The sequence below is a fragment of the Acomys russatus genome, chromosome 30 (genome assembly GCF_903995435.1).
Source record: "Acomys russatus chromosome 30, mAcoRus1.1, whole genome shotgun sequence".
NCBI lineage: Eukaryota > Metazoa > Chordata > Mammalia > Rodentia > Muridae > Acomys > Acomys russatus.
The window spans coordinates 25,596,092-25,614,905 of record NC_067166.1 but is presented as its reverse complement, the minus strand read 5'-3'; the positions used below and the strand labels follow the sequence as shown (position 1 = coordinate 25,614,905).

The 18,814-nt window shown below is 41.6% G+C and overlaps 1 protein-coding gene across 1 annotated transcript in view; it reads left to right on the top strand.

Moving 5' to 3' along the window:
- The window catches only part of Rgs7bp (regulator of G protein signaling 7 binding protein), a 95,710-nt gene extending 84,033 nt beyond the window's left edge, over positions 1–11,677 (top strand). The window contains exon 6 of the mRNA XM_051172358.1: positions 10,049–11,677. Coding sequence (XP_051028315.1) covers positions 10,049–10,140 — 92 coding nt within the window. The 3' untranslated portion in view covers positions 10,141–11,677. The remainder of the gene's footprint in view (positions 1–10,048) is intronic.
- The last annotated feature ends 7,137 nt before the right edge of the window (positions 11,678–18,814 follow it).

The window sequence follows — 18,814 nt, the reverse complement described above, 5'->3', positions numbered from 1 at the left end:
GAATCTGGGTTCAGTGTTGGCTAACAGAGTGAATAATTGTATCTGTCATTGAAATTAAGAGAAAAAAGCAAAAGGCCTCAAGGTAGAGCATGCCTACAGTGTTAGATTTTCATGCCAAGATTACCCAGATCATGAGACACCCCCCCAAAAAAAAAGACCACCAGAACTCGATACCAATGCAATATACACAGGGTCCTGTATTACAGGCTCAGAGCTTCTGAGCACAATCCTTCCTGACGCAGCAGGATAGGAGAGTGATTCTGGAGCTTCAAAGGTAATGGGTTTATAAGGAAAAAGTGTAATTAAGGTTAGCATCACAGGGAAGTTGACCTTCAGGCAGGTTGGGTGGAGGCTGGATCTCAAGGGAAAGTTGTGAGTCTCAGGATTGTCAACCTTCGGGCAGGTTGGATCCAGGAGGCTGAATCTCCAGAGAAGTTGTTTTATCTCAGAGGACCATTGGGCCTTAATTGTATCTAATTGTTCCAATGGAGTTTCTGGAGAGTGCTGGCAGGTTTAGTTTATGGCAGTGGGTGGTCTTTCCCGGAACACAGGATGTAGAGAAGTCACCTGGAAGACAACTTCTCACAGACCACGGGGCATTAATTGTAGAATATACATTACATGTAAAATATGGCACTAATTTCGCCTTTACATTACATGGAGGAACCCTGAGGGTAATAGTCGATGGCTAGTAGCATTGAGGGAAGACCTGATCCAAGAAAACTGAGAACAGATCTGAGTGTCTTCAGAATGGTGGTCATCAGAGCCCAGCACAGAGCGGAGACTGCCCATGGGAAATGCGTCAAGAGGATGCTTGAAAGGAAAGAACAGTTCACAGAGGAATCTGAAGAAGAAAAGCCAAAGAGCATCGCAAAGTGAATCAAAAACGTTTTGGCAAGGAAGGAATGGTTAATCACATGTAGGGTGACTACTCGGAATAACATCGCAGGAGCCAGAGGATTTTGGTGGGTGGGAAGGTAGGCACTGGTGCCAGTGGCAAAAGCAGCTGGCCTGGAATTTGGGACAGGGAAGTCTGGCTGAGGAGGGCTGAGTGAGTGGGAGATAGAGCTGGGGCAGCAAGGATAAATACATGAAGATTTTCCTTTTTTTTTTTTTTTTTTCATTTCTTTTTTTAATTTACATTTTTTATTAGTTTATTCATATTACATCTCAATGGTTATCCCATCCCTTGTATCCTCCCATTCCTCCCTCCCTCCCATTTTCCCCTTACTCTCCTCCCCTATGACTGTGACTGAGGAGGACCTCTTCCCCCTGTATATGCTCATAGGGTATCAAGTCTCTTCTTGGTAGCCTGCTATCCTTCCTCTGAGTGCCACCAGGTCTCCCCATCCAGGGGACGTGGTCAAATATGGGGCACCAGAGTTCGTGTGAAAGTCAGTCCTCACTCTCCACTCAACTGTGGAGATTTTCATAAACAGTTATTTTCGGCAGTGGTGGGAAGATGGGATTAGAGACAATTAATCTACCCAGGCCGTTGTTTATAGGAGGGAAGGCCAGGAAGGAAGGCAAGAGCACAGAGCAGTCCGAAAGTGCCCATAAATAAGTAATTGAAGCTAATCTCAAAGGGGGAGATTACCAACCAAGCAAGGAGGGAAGGCTGTGGGGGAAGGGAAGCCTATGTAAAAGGCAAAGAAGCAAGAGGCTGTGTGGGCCTACGTAGGTGATTTTAAGTAGTTTCTGCTTGTACTGTCAACTTCTTCAGAAATGTTTCAGTCCACCCTAACTAGACTTCTGTCTTTATGTCTGTGTTCACACTGTCCCCTTCATTCAGGGTGCCTCCTCCTTCAACAAACACTCAAATAAATTCTTCTCATCCCTTGTGGCAAAGAATGGTTGCGAGGCCTATATGAGTCTTCCAAGGATGGTGTTCTTCTCTAAATGGGAGTGACACCTTTGCCCCTCTTCTCAGGAATTCTCAAGGCGCTATATTTGGGTCTTTCTCATGCTTTTGTAAATGTGGTCTCACACTTAAAAGAAAAGTCTCTTGAGGTCAGGGGCCATGTTTCTTTTAAAACCCACCTTGGTATCACCCTCACTACCCAACACAGGGTGAATTAGTTAGCACTAAATTAGTCAGGCACTAAAAGCACCTGACAAGGATAGCTAAGACAATCCTATACAAAAAGAAAGAAAGAAAGAAAGAAAGAAAGAAAGAAAGAAAGAACTTCAGGAGGCATCACCATGCCTGGTTTCAAGCTGTACTAGAGAGCTATAGTAATAAAAACCACATAGAGTTAGTTAGGCATAAAAACAGACAGGCTGGTCAATGGAATCGAATTGTACATGCAGAAATAAGCGCACACACCCATGGACACTTGATTTTTGACAAAGAAGCCAAAACCATACAATGGAAAAAAAGATAGCATCTTCAAAAAATGGTGCTGGTCTAACTGGATTATATATGTAGAAAAATGCAAATAGATCCATATGTATCACCCTGCACAAAATTTGCATCCTAGTGGATAAAAGACTTCAACATAAAACTGAACACACTAAATTTAATAGAAAAGAAAGTGAACATCACCCTTGAACACATTGGTACAGGAGACAACTTCCTGAACAGAACACTAACGGGCACTAAGAGCATCAATTAATAAACGGGGCCTCATGAAACTGAAAAGCTTCTGTAAGGCAGAGGACACTGTCAACAGAACAAAATGACAGACTGGGACAAGATCTTCACCAACTACATCAGACAAAGGGCTAGTATCCAAAACATATAAAGAACTCAAAAAGTAAACACCAACAAATCAAATAACCCAATTAAAAAATAAGAAACTAAACAGAGAGTTCTTGTCAGGGTCTGAAACTCACAGAAGGAAACACCCCAGACTCAGATAGTATGCACCAGCAAAGAGCGTTTGTTTCTGCAGAAGTCTAGCATGCAAGGATTACCACCACCGAGGCAGAATGGTGACAACAAGGTGAGCGCGCAAGCTCTTTTAAAAGCCAGTTAGGGGAATTCCAGATATAGTTAGGTCATCTTTATTTCCATTGGTGTAAACAGAAGCACAAGTATGGGTGCATTGGGGATTGGCTGGCACCAAGACAAGAGTTAGTCATGAGTTAGGGGCCGCTTAAACCAGCAGTTGAACAACCGTATCTCCTCTGGCCAGATGTCTTGGCCAGTTCTGATTGGTTGCCCATTTTCTGTGGGTTGGTTTTGTTTTGTTTTGTTTTCCTGTAACCGAAGTCTCTATTTCTGGGAAATAGAAACGTGGGCCTAGGCTGGCTCAGTGAGAAAATGAAGCCTGTCATGGAGCCAGTTAGACTTATTTAACCGGGCCCCTCATTCTTTTTTTTTTTAAGTACTCTTTTTAAAAAATATTTATTTATTTATTATGTATACAGTATTATGCCTGCATGTACTGCAGGCCAGAAGAGGGCACCAGATCTCATTGGTTTTTTTGTTTTGTTCTGTTTTGTTTTGTTTGTTTGTTTTAAATATTTTATTTTATTTTTTTAATTTATGTGCATTGATGTGAGGGTGTCAGATCTTGAGTTACAGACAGTTGTGAGCTGCCATGTGGGTGCTGGGAATTGAACCCAGGTCCTTTGGAAGAGCAGGCAGTGCTCTTAACCACTGAGCCATCCCTTCAGCCCCCCAGATCTCATTGTGGATGGTTGTGAGCCACCATGTGGTTGCTGGGAATTGAACTCATGACCTCTGGAAGAGCAGTCAGTGCTCTTAACCGCTGAGCCATCTCTCCAGCCCCAAGGCCCCTCATTCTTAACAGTGGAATCTCTAAGGGCTGAGAGACACTTAAGGAAATGCTCAAGGACCTTAGTCATCAGGAAAACGCAAATCAAAATGACTCTGATACTCCATCTTACACCTGTCAGAATGGCTAAAGTAAAAAACTCAAGTGACAGCACATGCTGGTCAGGATGTGGAGCAAGCAGAACATCCCTCTATAGCTGGTGGGAGTGCAAACTTGTGTAATCACTCTGGAAATCAATTTGACATTTCTCAGAAAATTGGAAATTAGTTCTACCTCAAGACCCAGACTCCTGGGCATATACCTGAAAGATGCTCCACCATACAACAAGGACACTTGCTCAACTATGTTAATAGCAGCTTTATTCATAATAGTCAGAAATTGGAAACAACCTAGATGTCCCTCAACTGAAGAATGGATAAAGAAAATGTGGCCCGTATACACAATGGATACTATTCAGCTATTAAAAACAAAGACATCATGAAATTTGCAGGCAAATGGATGGACCTAAAAAAGATCATCCTGACCGAGGTAACCCAGACCCAGAAAGACATGCATGATATATACTCACTTATAAATGGATATTATCTATAAAGTACAGCATAACCATGCTACAATCCACAGACCCAAAGAAGCTAAGTAACAAGGAGGCCCCAAGGAGAATGCTTGAATCCCACTAAGTAGGGGAAATAAAATAGACTTCAGTTGCGTATGGAGGGAGGGAGCTGGTGGGAGAGGAGTTGGGGAGAACAACAGGAGGGATCAAGTACAGGGAGAAAGGTGGGAAAGAGAACTGGGAGAAAGAATCAAAATTGGTTTAGAAGAGGGGGCATCTCTGGGACGAGCCAGAAACCTAGGACACAAAATTTGTCCTGCCTACAAGAGGTGCAGGGATAAAGATGGAACAGAAATTGAGGGAATGGCCAACCTATGACTGGCCCAACTTGAGACCCATGCCATGAGAGAAAGCCAACCCTTGACACTATTAATGATATTCTGCTATACTTGCAGACAGGAGCCTAGCATAACTGTCATCAGAGAGGCTTCGCCCAGAAGCTGTCAGAAACAGAGACTCACAGCCAAACTTTAAGTGGAGCTCAGGGAAACTTGTGGAAGATGGGGAAGAAGGATTGAAAGGGCCAGAGAGGTCAAGGACACCACAAGAAAACCTACAGAAACAACTAACCTGGGCCCATGGGGGCTCACAGAGACTGAACCACCAAGCAAAGAACAGGCATGGGACAACCCTAGGCTCCCTACACATATGTAGTAGATGTGTAGCTTGGTCTTCATGTGGGTCCCCCAAACAATTGGAGTATGGTCTACCTCTGATTTATTGCCTACCTTTGGGTCCCTTTCTCCTAGCTCGGCTACTGCGTCTAGGGTCAATAAAAGAAGATGTCCAATAAAAGAAGATGTCCTATTCCTACTGTAACGATATGCCAAAAAGGGTTGATATCTGTGAGAGGCCTCCCAGTCTCTGAGGAGAAAAGGGTAGAAGTTGAGGGTGAGGAGAAAAAGAGATGTGAAGGAGGGAGTGGGAGGAGAGGAAGGAGAAAAAGCTGTAAAGTCAATACATTAATTAATTAATGGCAGAAAAATGCCTGGCAAAAAGCAATTAAAGAAGGAAGGGTTTGCCGGGCATGGTGGCACACATGCCTTTAAAATAAAATTAATTTCTTATAATTTATTCAGATTGGATCCCCATTGTTATCCCCTCAATTGTATCTTCTCATCCCCACTCTCCATCCCTCTTCTGCCCTATTTCCCTCCAGTAGACCTATGACAGAAGGGGACCTCTTCCCCCACCATATGACCACAGCCAGTCAGGTGGCTCACGCCTTTAATCCCAGCAATCGGGGAGGCAGAGACAGGCAGATCCCTATGAGTTCGAGGCCAGCCTGGTCTACAAAAGTGAATCCAGTACAGCCAAGGCTACAGAAAGAAACCCTATCTCAAAAAAAAAAAAAAAAATGAGTTTAAAAAAAAAAAAGAATGGTTTATTTCGGCTTACAGTTCCAGGAGATACAGTCCTACAGTCAGTCCCTCGTGGCAAAGAGCTTTGGGGGAGGAAAGCACATGTAAAGGCAGGACAGTGAGAGAGTTGAGCACATTTAGGTGCCTTTTAAGCATCAGAGGCTGCTGACAATTAGTATGATGCCCATCTCTCTCTCTCATTCAGTCCAGGACCTCATGGAGGACCATTGTTCACTTTTAATGTATCCCCTCCCACCAGAATTAATCACATATACATAACCCCTCACTGACGTATCCACAGACCTGTTGTCTTGATGATTCTACATCCCAAGTTGATAATCGAATTAAGTATCGCTTAGACTTAGTTAATTTCATGGTTCTCAAGATCTATTCTTACAGCTTGCAACATCAGGACCTTTAGGAACTTTAAAGGAATGCCGCTCTCCTGGCTCCACATCACATCTACTGATCAAGAAACTGTGTGTGTGTGCATGTACATGTGCGTGTGCGTGTGCGTGTGTGTGTGTGTGAAGTCAATAGTCTCTACAATCAAAGCATTCAAATAATGTTAATACAGCTAGTGTTTGAGACCCAGTGGGTCCTCTAAAATGTGTTCTCTCTCAATCTCTCTGCCTTGTTATGTGTGATATATAATTATTATATATTATATAAATTTTATATTATATAATTGTTATCTTATATAATTATTATATATTTGAATAGAAGACTTTGTACAAGGACAACTATGGTTCCTCTCTGGCCATTTCTCTTAGTTATGTATCAGAATACAGCTCTAAATTCAGATTATTATGTGAAAACATCTCAGTTTTATGTCTCTGGTTTTTTTTTATCAAAATATCATCTATATAATGAATATTAGCAAAAGGAAGTAAAGTAATGAAGAAACAGCATCACTGTTTCTTAAGAGATCCAGGGCCCTTGACTTACTGATAGTTAAAGTTCCTGGTCTACTTTTTCATTCACTTTGTCCTCTCCTCTTCTTTCTTCATTTCTTTTCTCCCTTTTCATTTTTCAAGCTGTCTTTAGTTATGGTTTTGCGTTATTGTCCACTTTTGAGAAAAAAATACTTATAGAAGCCCTAGTAAGCCACATTCAAGCATGCATTTACAGTAGAACCCAACAATTTCCTAAGCAGCTCAACTGGATTTGTGCAAAGGATTTAAAATGAGTCAGGCAATGTTCCATTATGTTCACGTTCTTTCAGCAGCCCTTTCAGCAGCCCTTCAAACCTCAGAGGCAGGATTTCAGTCCATGGTGTAGGGCATCTTTACCTGGATTTGAGTCAGCCTCAAACCATTCTGGATGTCTTTGCTGTCTGATGAAGCTGAGAATTTACTACAGGTGTAGTCTTCCCAAGCTGTAGAAAGCTATTCTGGATTTCTGCCAAGGATTTTCAAGCTCTTGTTTCACCTCAGCCTAAGGTGATGATCAGAAAAGCTCTTGTCTACACAAAGGTGTGACAAATGCACATCAAAGATGCCCCAAGCCAGTAGCCATCCTTAGTGGGTAACATGACCTTTGCTCAAAGTCAGCATTTTCCCATCCATCTCAAGTGAAACATGCTTCTGCACACACATCTATGTAGCATAGATACCCTTCATATATGTAAGATATGTATGTATATCCTATATGAAACACACATACACACACAAATACACACACACACATACCTACAAAGAGAGTGAATGGGAAGAATTTCAATAGGATAAAAGGCCCTTCTACAGGAAAAACATTTTATTTACTGTTATGAGTCTGGGCAAAAACTCATCTCTGTATGTGACACCTCTGTGCTTTTAACATAAAAAATGATAGCAGGGCATAGCCAGTGATAACAGTTTGTGCGTCCTTACTTTCCTTTACAGATGTACAGTAGACATTTCTGCTTGTGATGGGAACACGTATGAGAAAGAAAAGGAGATGTAAAAATTGAAATGATGGATCTTACAAGTCTTAGAAAGAGAGAGAGGGATCTTTCTTATCTATAAATATCTTCCTAGTTTTGATGACACTGCTCCCAAAAGGCACTGAGTTGCCAGAGAGCTTGAATTTCAAGAAGTGCAGTCATTATCCAAAGAGATCGTGAGCTGCTTTTCACAGCCTCATCCAGTTAGGTTAAGTTCAATGACCATTTGGTAGGTTAAAATAAGGGTTCCTGAAAGGATGCGAAAGTGAGTTATGTGCGATTCTTTCCTGTTCTAAAAATATGATTCACCTCTGAGCACGCCCCTACACAGAGGCGCCAGTGCTCATGTGCAGGGCCTGGCATTTCCTCCAGTGTCTTAACTCTTTTGAAACAAGTTAAATATAGAAGAAAGATATTGTAGTCTTAGCTTTCAAAATACAGTTGCCCAGATCATTAGAAATTATTTTTTTTTCACAATTAAAAGGATATAAATGGACCTGTTTTTCTCCACGGTTGAAGAATCTGAGTTTTAGGGGAGTGCTTCCTTCACAGGAAAGGGGACCATGATGGAGTCAGTCGCTGTGCCCGGCTGGGCGTCTGTTTGCTCCTTTGGCTTAAACATGCTTCTCAGGGTTCATTAAATTCATCACAAGTGGAACCAGTGCCACAACCCCTGTCAGTTCAGATGGACAGCACTCATTTGCTAATAAGTATGATGCATTCATGCATAGGAGATTTTATGGAAGATGAAGGGATTCGACTCCCTGGATGAACCAGTTTTAAAAGAGGAACAGGGAAGCCTGGGTTTATTTTGTCCTGAATGTCTAGGCTCTGTAATGGACAAAAACAAGCCACAATTATGAACCATTTCTGCTAATACGTGGTGCCTCCCTCCCGGCATCATGCCTTCACCTAACTTTGGATAATGCCCTGCCAAAGCTCTCTCTCTCTTCTTTAAGGCTGGAAGTGAGAAAGGGGAACCCGTTCTGAAAAGCCACCCAACTGTCCCTCAGTTATCAATCGTAACCATCCGTTTGCCACATCAAGACTGTGCACTAGCTCTGTCACTGCTGGTGGCTTCCAGTTTAGACTCTGCAGCCCCTCTGGCCTCTGAGATCTGTGCTGGCCAATTCTGCACTCCCAGGACTTCCCTATACACTTCCCTTTTAAACTGCGGTGGGTGTCAAGAACCAGACTCAGGAAAGCAAGTTAGTGCACTGGCTCATTGCTTCCTCTGCTTGTTCTCATGCTAAAGTTTTGACGCCAAAGGTGTTGATTCAATAGTTATCAATCTAACCTGAATATATATATATATATATATATATATATATATATATATGCATATATGTTATATGAAGGTGTGGCCTGGTTGGAGGAAGTTTGTCAATGAGGTGGCCTTTGAGGTTTCAGAAGCTCAAATCCGGCCCAGTGTCGCTCTCTGTTTCTGCTGCCTGCCAACCCAGATGCAAAACTCTCAAGTACCTCTCTAGCACCATGTCTGCCTGTACTCCCCCATGCTTCCTACCATGATAAGAACGGACTAAATCTCTAAACTGTAAGACAGCCCCAATTAAATGTTTTCCTTTATAAGAGTTGACATGGTCATGGTGTCTCTTCACAGCAATAAAACTGTAAATAAGAAAATATGTGATCATATATATAATATACATATTATATATATATATATATATATATATTGAAAGACACAACAGAAAATAGCTGAAACTTCTTCCTAAGACACAAAGGAAGTAGAATTCAAGCAAAAAAATTTTATATAAAGGAAAATTATTACTAATTATCTATTTAAATGAGTAGCACTGCTATGCAAGGCAGCCAGCTGCCACCGGAGCAAACGGCTTTTCATAAGTTTTTTTTTTTTTTTTTTTCATTTAATCTTCACTTCAGGTAAGTATCATTTGCTAGTAAACCTGGATTGCACATAGGGACGTGGAATTTCAGTGAGGTTGAGTGCCAGAGGAAGGTCACGGAAGGCAAGCTTAGAGAACAAGCCATGCTTACGCAGCAAACGGGGATTATTTCTATTAAAGTGTGTGCGACTTCTCCTAACAGAAAGGCTGCCTCTGAGGTGCTTCAATTTAATTATAATCAGTGATTGTCAGCCTTGGAGCATATTGTCCGGGAATTTTTTTTGGGTTGTACCAGGTGAAGGCCAAGGGTACTGCTGAAGTCTTTCAGTGCTGAGTGAGGATAGCCCTAACTACAAAGGGTTGGTAAAGTCCTCCAATGCTTGAGATAGCCTCCAACAACAAGGCATTATCTGGGCCAAGATGTTAACATCGCTGTGGTTTAAGATATGATAGGCAGGGTGATGGACTTTTAAAGCCACTCATAAAGAGCGGGTTATTTTATCTGTGCCTCATGCCTTGCTCATTCTGTCCCATCACAGATGACAGCAGCCTTCTGAATCTAACTCCCTACCCCATGGTCAGAAGAAGGAAGAGAAGGTTCTTCGGGTTGTGTTGTCTTGTCTCAAGCTAGGTGGTTCCCTCCTGGAAACTCACCACCAAGATCACCTGAAAAACACCACAGAACCGAAGACCTCCACACAGCAGAACACCGAGAACGGTTTTGACCATGTTTTCTATGCTTCCTTTATTACTTTAATCCGCCTCTCCCTGCCCTTTTAAATGATTTTACACTTGAAAGCAGCTGCCAACAAGGGAGAAAAAAAAAAAAAAAAAAAAAAAAAAAAAAAAAAAGGAACAGATTCAAAGTGGCACAGCCTGTTTTTAAAAGGGATTTTTAAAAAGTTGACATTGTGCATGTCTGCTCCGAACCATGCCATGACAGATGCAAGAATTATGATTTTTAAATTATTTAAAGGTTTTTTTTAAAAAAATGTATTATACAGAAAAAATATTTCGCATATAGTAGTAAATCCATAGCTCTTGCTGACGCCATGTTAGCCATTTATCAGATACGAAAGATGTCTCTAAACATAGAAATCTATTTAAAACTCTAAACTGTTGAAGAATCCAGTCTATGAGTATCATTAGAAATAATTATATAACCAAACACACACCACCTCATGTGTTGCCTTCTCTGCACTCATTTGCATTTAGTCTTCCATTCTGTCAGAATCTAAGTGTCAACATAAGAAAATCTTAATTTATAATGCAACAGAACCATATATGAAAAACACATTTTGTAAATACAGAGTAATCCTACTATCTTCGAACAATGCATATGGGCAACTAATTTTCTTTTAATCCAATGATGTCTTTTTGAGCTTCTTGGAAAATGAAGTTATTCGGTTAAGAACTGGTGTAGTAACATATTACAATTACCCTCAGATGTAAAACTGAATATAATCACATTTTGTTTGAATTGAAATCTGAAGCATGGAGTCCGCACATGAGCATAGTGTTAAATCTTATAGGGCATGCTGGAATTAGCTCAGATCATAAAACTATTTAACATTTTACATTATTACTGAAAAAAAAACTGTTTTAGTTAAGCTTAGCTTGTCTCATTTTAGATGACTATGCAGACATGACTTTTCCAATGTGTACTCTGTGTCTTGTCCCATACTTAGAATCTCGAGAGCAGGGCACACTAAGCAATACTGTATTTTAGAAGAGAGAAAGCCACATGCTGTGTTTTCTGCTCGTGGCCCTGTTGCACTCTTCTTCCACAGACTTGTAATATGCTATAAATCCTGCTTCATTTTCTCCTGTCCTTCCTCTGACCCTTTTCCCAGACAGAATTCCCCATGAGTTGGAAGATGCACCTTTGCACTTCTCACCTTGTTTTCCATGCTCTGAAAGATCTCCAAGTCAGACAAGAGGCAACAGTCTTCAACCTTAAGAGGGACAGACTAGTTACCTGCAAGTGGCTTCAATCCCAGCCCTGAGTGGGCAATTATTTGTACAGTAATATGCTGGCCTAAAAACTAGATATTTTAAAGCCTTTCACTTTACAAAAGATGGAGAGAGCATGGAAAACTATTGTATTGGTTGAATTCTATGAAATGGCTGATATTTGACTGTTTTGACTTATTTTTTAAAACACACACACACAGCAATTTCACATGGTTCAACCTAATATCTACAAAGAAAATTGCACACTACTCAGAATTTTCTCCTATCTTTAAGTATCAAAGATGAAAGAATTCAGGGATGGAAAAGGTCTCCAAAGCCTATCATTGGCCTGTACTTCAATTCTACTAGTTTCTGTCGGCCATATTCTTGGCACCCTACAACTGTGTTCCACCAAGCTAGTAGCTAATGCACTGTTACTGATATGACTGGATTTGGTAAAAGAAGTCCTTTTGACAAATTATATGAGAAAGCTATAATTTCCTGAATCCAATGTTCATAAAACAATGGAAGAGATGTGTTATTTAAAGACTCGAGGGTGATTGATTACTCCTTACAAAGCAAGGAGCCACTCCCAACTCATCTGGCCCTGCCATCTTGAATAAAGTTTACTATTCCCTCCTGAAAGCAGGCCATTCAAAAGAGATAAGCTCCGAGCTCATCTCATGTATCATCTATGAGTATTGTTTCTAAATTGCCATGTTCTCAGCTCCCATCTCTGTTCTCTCCCACACTTGAACCGGACTGAACCCTAAATGTCAGCCTCGTTCCTAGCAATCCATGCCACTGTACTAGCCGAAAAGCCCGCAGTGTGTGCAGCGCACGCTCTTGTTGATGGCTGACCTAAATCACTCCAGCTTTGTTCATTTGTGCTAGCTCTCTCCTTAGGCTCAGTGTGATAATAACACCTTCTGTGCAATTGTCCTTTGTACAACTGAAGACTGTTAAAAAAAAAAAAAAAAAAAAAAATTCAGGTCTCACCTCCGTGTCTGAGAAGGCCATGGTAGCTATTCATAGAAACAGGAACTTGTCTAAATACCTAGCCAGACTTTCCATATCTAAGGAAATAGATTCAGCCACCTTATCTTTTATTCAGTGCCTGGTTTCCAGCCTTTGCTCGGTTTTATGGTTCCCATAGACACACTCCAAGATTTACAGATGTTCCTTCAGTAGGAGGTCCTAGAGCAACACTAAAAAAATCAAAGTTCTGATAACCATGTTGGCTCCTGGTCGTGTGTGTGATGCATCCAGCAGGAGCTACCCCTCTCTCCTGCAAAAGAACTTTCTCAGGTGTGGGTCCATGAGAGAAAGGTCTGTTGCCTCCACTCCCCGCGGGAAATTGTCCTTGCACTCAACAGAAGCATTACCAGATGATCTACAGGCGTAGGAAAAAGACCACTGACTATTCCCTCCCAAACCCATGTGCTAAAAACAGAAAAGGATGACACTTTTTTTTGTGTGGCACACACTTATCTTATCACCATACTTTTTACATTCTATTTTAGTTTTTCCTGCAAATTATAATTTTTTTTTTACGGGAAACCTGAAAAACATCACCATGTATAAAGAAGGTAAATACCATCTGAACTAACTCCAACTCAACTGTATTGTTTAAAACCACATTTCTGGGCTCTAAATCAGTTTGGGCTGGGCCCAAAGACTCTTTTGGAGTCTCTTCAGGACAAAGTGTCACTTTAAAGTCTGACCTCTAGACGTAGACCCACGGCAAACCGCCCTTTTGTGCCATTCATTGGATACAAAGCAAGCTGTAGAAGCAGTGGGACCCTAATGAGGGTCTCAGGTATTCTCAAGCCCCGCCCTGCCATTGTGCTCCTCCCTGCTCTTGTGAAAAGTTAGAATGCTCAGATTTAGGCAATACCGCCACCTAGTGGAATCTGAGCTTCCGAAAGACCAAAGGAAGTACTTATTTCAGAAAACCTGCCAAAGGGGGCCAGATTAACAATGAGCCCATTAAGACTTCCAGATTGAGAAAGTCTCAGGATTGAAAAAAAATTAAGAATTACCATGCAGCTTAAACCCTTTCTCCACACATCCGTGCCTAAGCAATCTCTGTGTTGTCCTTCTGTTCTAGAATATCACCGCAGAAAATGCTTACGTTTCCAGTAACTGTAGGTAGAATCAGGAAACGCGGTGACACTATATCAGCCCCACAGTAAGTCGCTACAATTAGCTACCAGATGCACAGTAGCCGAGTACACTACAGTATACGACATTTCAAATCTGAGAATTGTTTGAATAATTAAGTAAGTTATGTAGGAATAACCAGTTAACTTCTCCTGGGAGCAATACTGGGGCTGTAATTTAATCCGTTCTAGATGAAATAAGTATTTAAAATTTAAAACATGAGAATTAAAAAAATGAAAAAGACGTGTCATCAGTATTGGTGGAGATCTCGTTTTAGCGTGGGGGATAAAGGCTTTCTTAGCATAATACCAAAGGAAGGAGTAATAAAGAAAATAGTTGGACTGATATCATTTTTTTTAAAGAATGTACAGTTTAAAGAATGTACTCCCATACAGTAAACAAGAAACCAAATGAAAAGAAAATAATATCTGCAATGCGTGCAAGAAAGAGATTAGGCCTCCACTGCGTGAAGAACCGCAGCACTTGGGGAAGGTCTGTCTCATGCTTTACAAGACATGCACTTTTCCCATTACTGCTTGTATGATTGCCTGTTTGCCCTACTAGGTTGAACATATAAAAGGCAACAGTCAAACACATTTTACTTAACACCAGTCTCTCAACTCCTAACACAGTGCCGTGCACAAGACAAATACTGAAAATGTATCTGTTGGGTGAGTCGTTAGTGAACGGATGGCATAACTGATATTTTGTGATTTAGAGAAAGAATCAAACTTTCCGGTAGAAAAGTATGGTAAGGATTCGAGGTAGTAATGCCCCATAAACTACCATAATCCACTGACAGCGCTGAACACATTTGAATAAGCTATCAACGAAAAGTTCAAATACAAACAACTCAGAAAGACATGTGTATGAATAAGTGAGGAAATACAAACATCCTCTTACAGTCAATAGGAGTATAAATTGACCCAACCTCTCCGGAAAATAATTTGGCACTATGTACTTTTCATGCCTAGTATTTCACAGTGGGCCAGTGAGATGACTCGGCAGGAAAAGGCTGTTAACTGCCTAGCAAGTTAGGTCTCCTGGCTCCGCCTGTAGGATGGCCTCTAATCTCCACACACATGCACGCTGTGCCATCTCTCTCTCTCTCTCTCTCTCTCTCTCTCTCTCTCTCTCTCTCTCTCTCTCTCTCTCCCCCCCTCTCCCTCCATGTAATCATATTAAATGTTAAGCAAAAAGTGAGCTAAGATGCATTTATTCATTATTTTAAAAGTCATACAAGAAAGGACATTTTTGTAAGTATGCCTACATTACATGGTTAACCATGGTAGGTAGAGCCTTTCAATGGATACTGTGCACCAACTAAGAATGCACACCGTATGTATTTATTGCAGTGTGCAATCTATGCCGGTAAACAGAGAAAAAGAGGTTGTGGGAGACTTTCTAGAGGATCACCTTCTTACAAACATACCTACATGTGTGTGCATTAAAGAGTCTGAAGGGATGTTTGTCTACAGGATGACAGCATTTCTCTCTGGGAGGTGAGATTTGGAGCAATTGTATTTTCTTTCTGCATATCTGTGATTTCTGACTTTTCCACAATGAGCATGTAGTATCTGTGTAATTTTTTCAGGGAATAAACAATGACGTTGACAATATATATTGAATAAAAATGTTATAAAACAGTATGTATAGTATGGTACAATATTTGTAAAAAAAGAAAAATCACATATAAATATATCTATGTATGTATATATATGCATAACAAAGCTAGAAGGCCATACACTACAATGTTAATAGCAGTTATCCATGGGTAGTGGGATTATGGGTGATTATTTTTCTTTTTGCTTTTCTGTGTTTTCTAATTTTTCTACAATGAACATGTATTACTTGTGTAATAAAAACTAATAATAAAACTTTAAAAAATACATAAAGGAGACATTTTTGAGTCATTGCTTGTCCTCCCCTTCTTTTTCACCCTTGTTTGGCTTGCTCCTTGTCAAAATGGAAGCAGTGGGCCATGGAGAGGGCATTCCAGGACAACACCAGAAGAGAAGAAGCAGATAGGAGGTTAAAGAGAAGAGAGAAATGGGAGGGAGGCAGGAAAAGGCGAGCGAAAGAAATTGACAGAGGGAAGATTAAAGCTGCCTCAGAAACTGTTTCACTAGCCTCTAAACCCAGCTCATGGGACACCAGAAAGAAGACAAAAGAACACAGGACTAAATTGTTTTGTTTTCTAATTAAAAGGATACAAGTATGTGCTTGAATCCACACACACACTCTGCAAGTGCCCACACACCAAAATACATACATACATAATACATACATACATACATACATACATACATACATACATAAATACAAATTCCATCAGGAATGGAACCCAAGAAGCTTTCCAAAAGGCAGCGTTGGGCTCGACAGCAGGCTGTGCACCCCTGTCTAAATCTCAATATACTGCCACCGATGACAGTACTTTGGCCATTGTCCCAATAGCATTCTTTCTATTAGTAACAGAAACCCTAAGTTTTTTGAGAGTTCCTGGCCACCTCATGTAGGGCCTGCCTTTCCCAGGCATTCGCGGGTATGAGACCAGCTCCGAAGCTGACTGTCAATCAATAAGATGCAGCAAGAGCATGTCATTTTTCTACAGAAGTGGGAGCATGGAACTCCCTTCACATCGTTGGCAGCTCCACCTTCTGACAAGCAGCCACTTGGATCCAGAAACTCAATCATAGCAGGATCACAGAAGTTTGTTTGTTTGTTCCTTCTTTTCTTTACTTTTTTATTTATTTATTTATTTATTTATTTATTTATTTATTTTCGATATGAGGCTTCACCTGACAAATGCTCTACCATTAAGAGAATCCTCTAACACCTCCCCCGACCCCATACCATAGGGGCAGAACCTCTGATCTTTCTCTCTAGTTCTCTTTTCCCATAGATTTTTTTTTTTTTCAATACAAAAGTCCAGCCAGGAGTCCTTGGCCCACATCTTCAATCCTGGTTCCATATGGTTCCTCTCAGTTGTCTACCACAGATGTTTATCTCAGTGGGGGTATCAGTGGGGTCTCAATGGGGTCAAGCCACCCAAGGCTGTTTTCACCTTGGGCCCAGTGTAAGGCAAGGTCACATTCCGTTCACAGTTGTGCCACATAACAATCTAATTACTTGCTTGGGACCGAAGTTCTACCATTAGAAAATAAATAAATAAATATTTGAATGATTGAACTTTAAATAATGCTGTTGGAGGCCAGAGTGGGCAGGGGAGTGCTTTTATCTACTGCTTTTAAAACAAAGGATCAGAGAAAGGATTCAGCTTAGTAGGGTATAAACCTTGTTTAGTGTCATAGTCAGCCTCAGCCGTCAACTTGGAACGACTCAGAGTCACCTGAAAAGAAAGAACCTCAACTGGGGAATTGTCTACATCAGATTGGCCCATGAGCATGTCTGGGAGCAGTTGATTAACTGCTCATTGATGATGGAGGACCCAGCCTACTGTGGCAGGCAGGCCTGACTTATATAAAGAATGGTAGCTAAGCATGCTGGAGGGAGAAAGCCAACAGGTGGCATCCTTCTCTGGGTTCTGCTTCAGGTTTCTGCCTTGCCTTCCTGGTAGCTCCCCTAGAGATGGACTATTAAGACCTGTCAGCTAAGATAACCTTTGTGCCCCACCCACCCCCCAGCATGGATTTTTGGTCAGTGTTTTATCACATCAACAGAAAGGAAACATTTGGTATGGAGGAGGCCCTGAGCTTGAGCCTGCCATTAAAGAGGAGGGTTGGGAGGGGATAGGGGAGTGTGGGCAGAGAAAGAGGAGGGCATGTGGGCATGTGAAGATGTGAGAAAGCAAATCAAGACGGATAAACATGACCCCTGCCTCTTACAATATGCCAGAATCAATCCCAAGTCAGTTCCTCACAGAAAGTTGAAGAAGAAATCAGTGATGCTCCCAACAGACGACAGGAGACCATCTTCACATCTAAGGAGCTGTGGCTCCAACGCCCTGGATGTGAGAGTGGAGACAATGCGAGTGTTGTTGTCTTTTACCACAGCTGAGCACTTCAGGGTCTCGCGCCAATAAATGAGTGAACAAAGAAAAGTGGACCCCGTCCTCATGATGGGCGTGGGGCTGGCTACAGAATTACAGTGAACATAGAGACGTGCGTGAGGCACATAGGAGGCCCTGTAGAAAACTGAGCATCTGCTGTCCTAGAACATCCATGTATAATGGTAATTTCATGGCTGTGTCTAAGTCCATCAGAAATAAAGTTGTTAATGTTGTCAGAGACAGAGAGAGAAGTGCTACACTGCCATTGTTTCTAAAAGCCAAAACTTATATGTAGGCTTCGGCCTTTTCCAAACCTAGTTTATTTGAGGTGCTTTAATGCTTATACCTCCCTTCCAACTCACCTACCCTAGATAGGAGAGAAAAGAGGTTAATGGGAACAGGAGAAGTAGACCTTTTTGGACTCAGTTCCTGGGAGCGATTCCCCTGGCATAGTAGGCAGGATTTCAGCAGACCAGCAATTCTACCCAAGTTGCTCCTGGAACCTGGAACAGCAGCCGCATCCTGGAGCCCCAAAGCAAGTGTTCTCTGGAGCAACTCAAAGTGGAGAGATGAGCAGTCAAACAATACCAAGACCCAACACACACACACACACACACACACACACACACACACACACACACACACACACCACACACCACACACACACACCACACACACACACATACCACACCACCTCCTGTCTTGAGCTCATACATATAACTCCTCTCACAGTCTGTACTAAGATGAGTTTCAGCTGGCAAAAACCAAGCCCCTGCACAAGGTGGTTCGCCTTCTAGTGGATAAACATCACCTGTTCTCTCACAAGTCTGTTCGCCATCCCACCCTGGGGATCAAAACAAAAACATGTTTACATCCACTGCACTTGTAAACAATTCCAAGACTCACTAACAGAAGAGCCCATAAGTAAACCATGATGCCCTCATACAACTGCATGCTGTGAGGCTGTCAGACTTACGAATGAATGTAATCACTGGGGCTGGAGAGATGGCTCAGCTGTCAAAAAGCACTGACAGCTCTTCTAGAGGCCCCAGCTTCATAGTTAACTATAACTCCAGTCCCAGCAGGTCCAATGCTCACTTGGGCCTCTGCGGACACTGTATGCACATGGTGCACATACATACATGCAGTCAAAACAGCCTTATGTATACAATAAAACTAA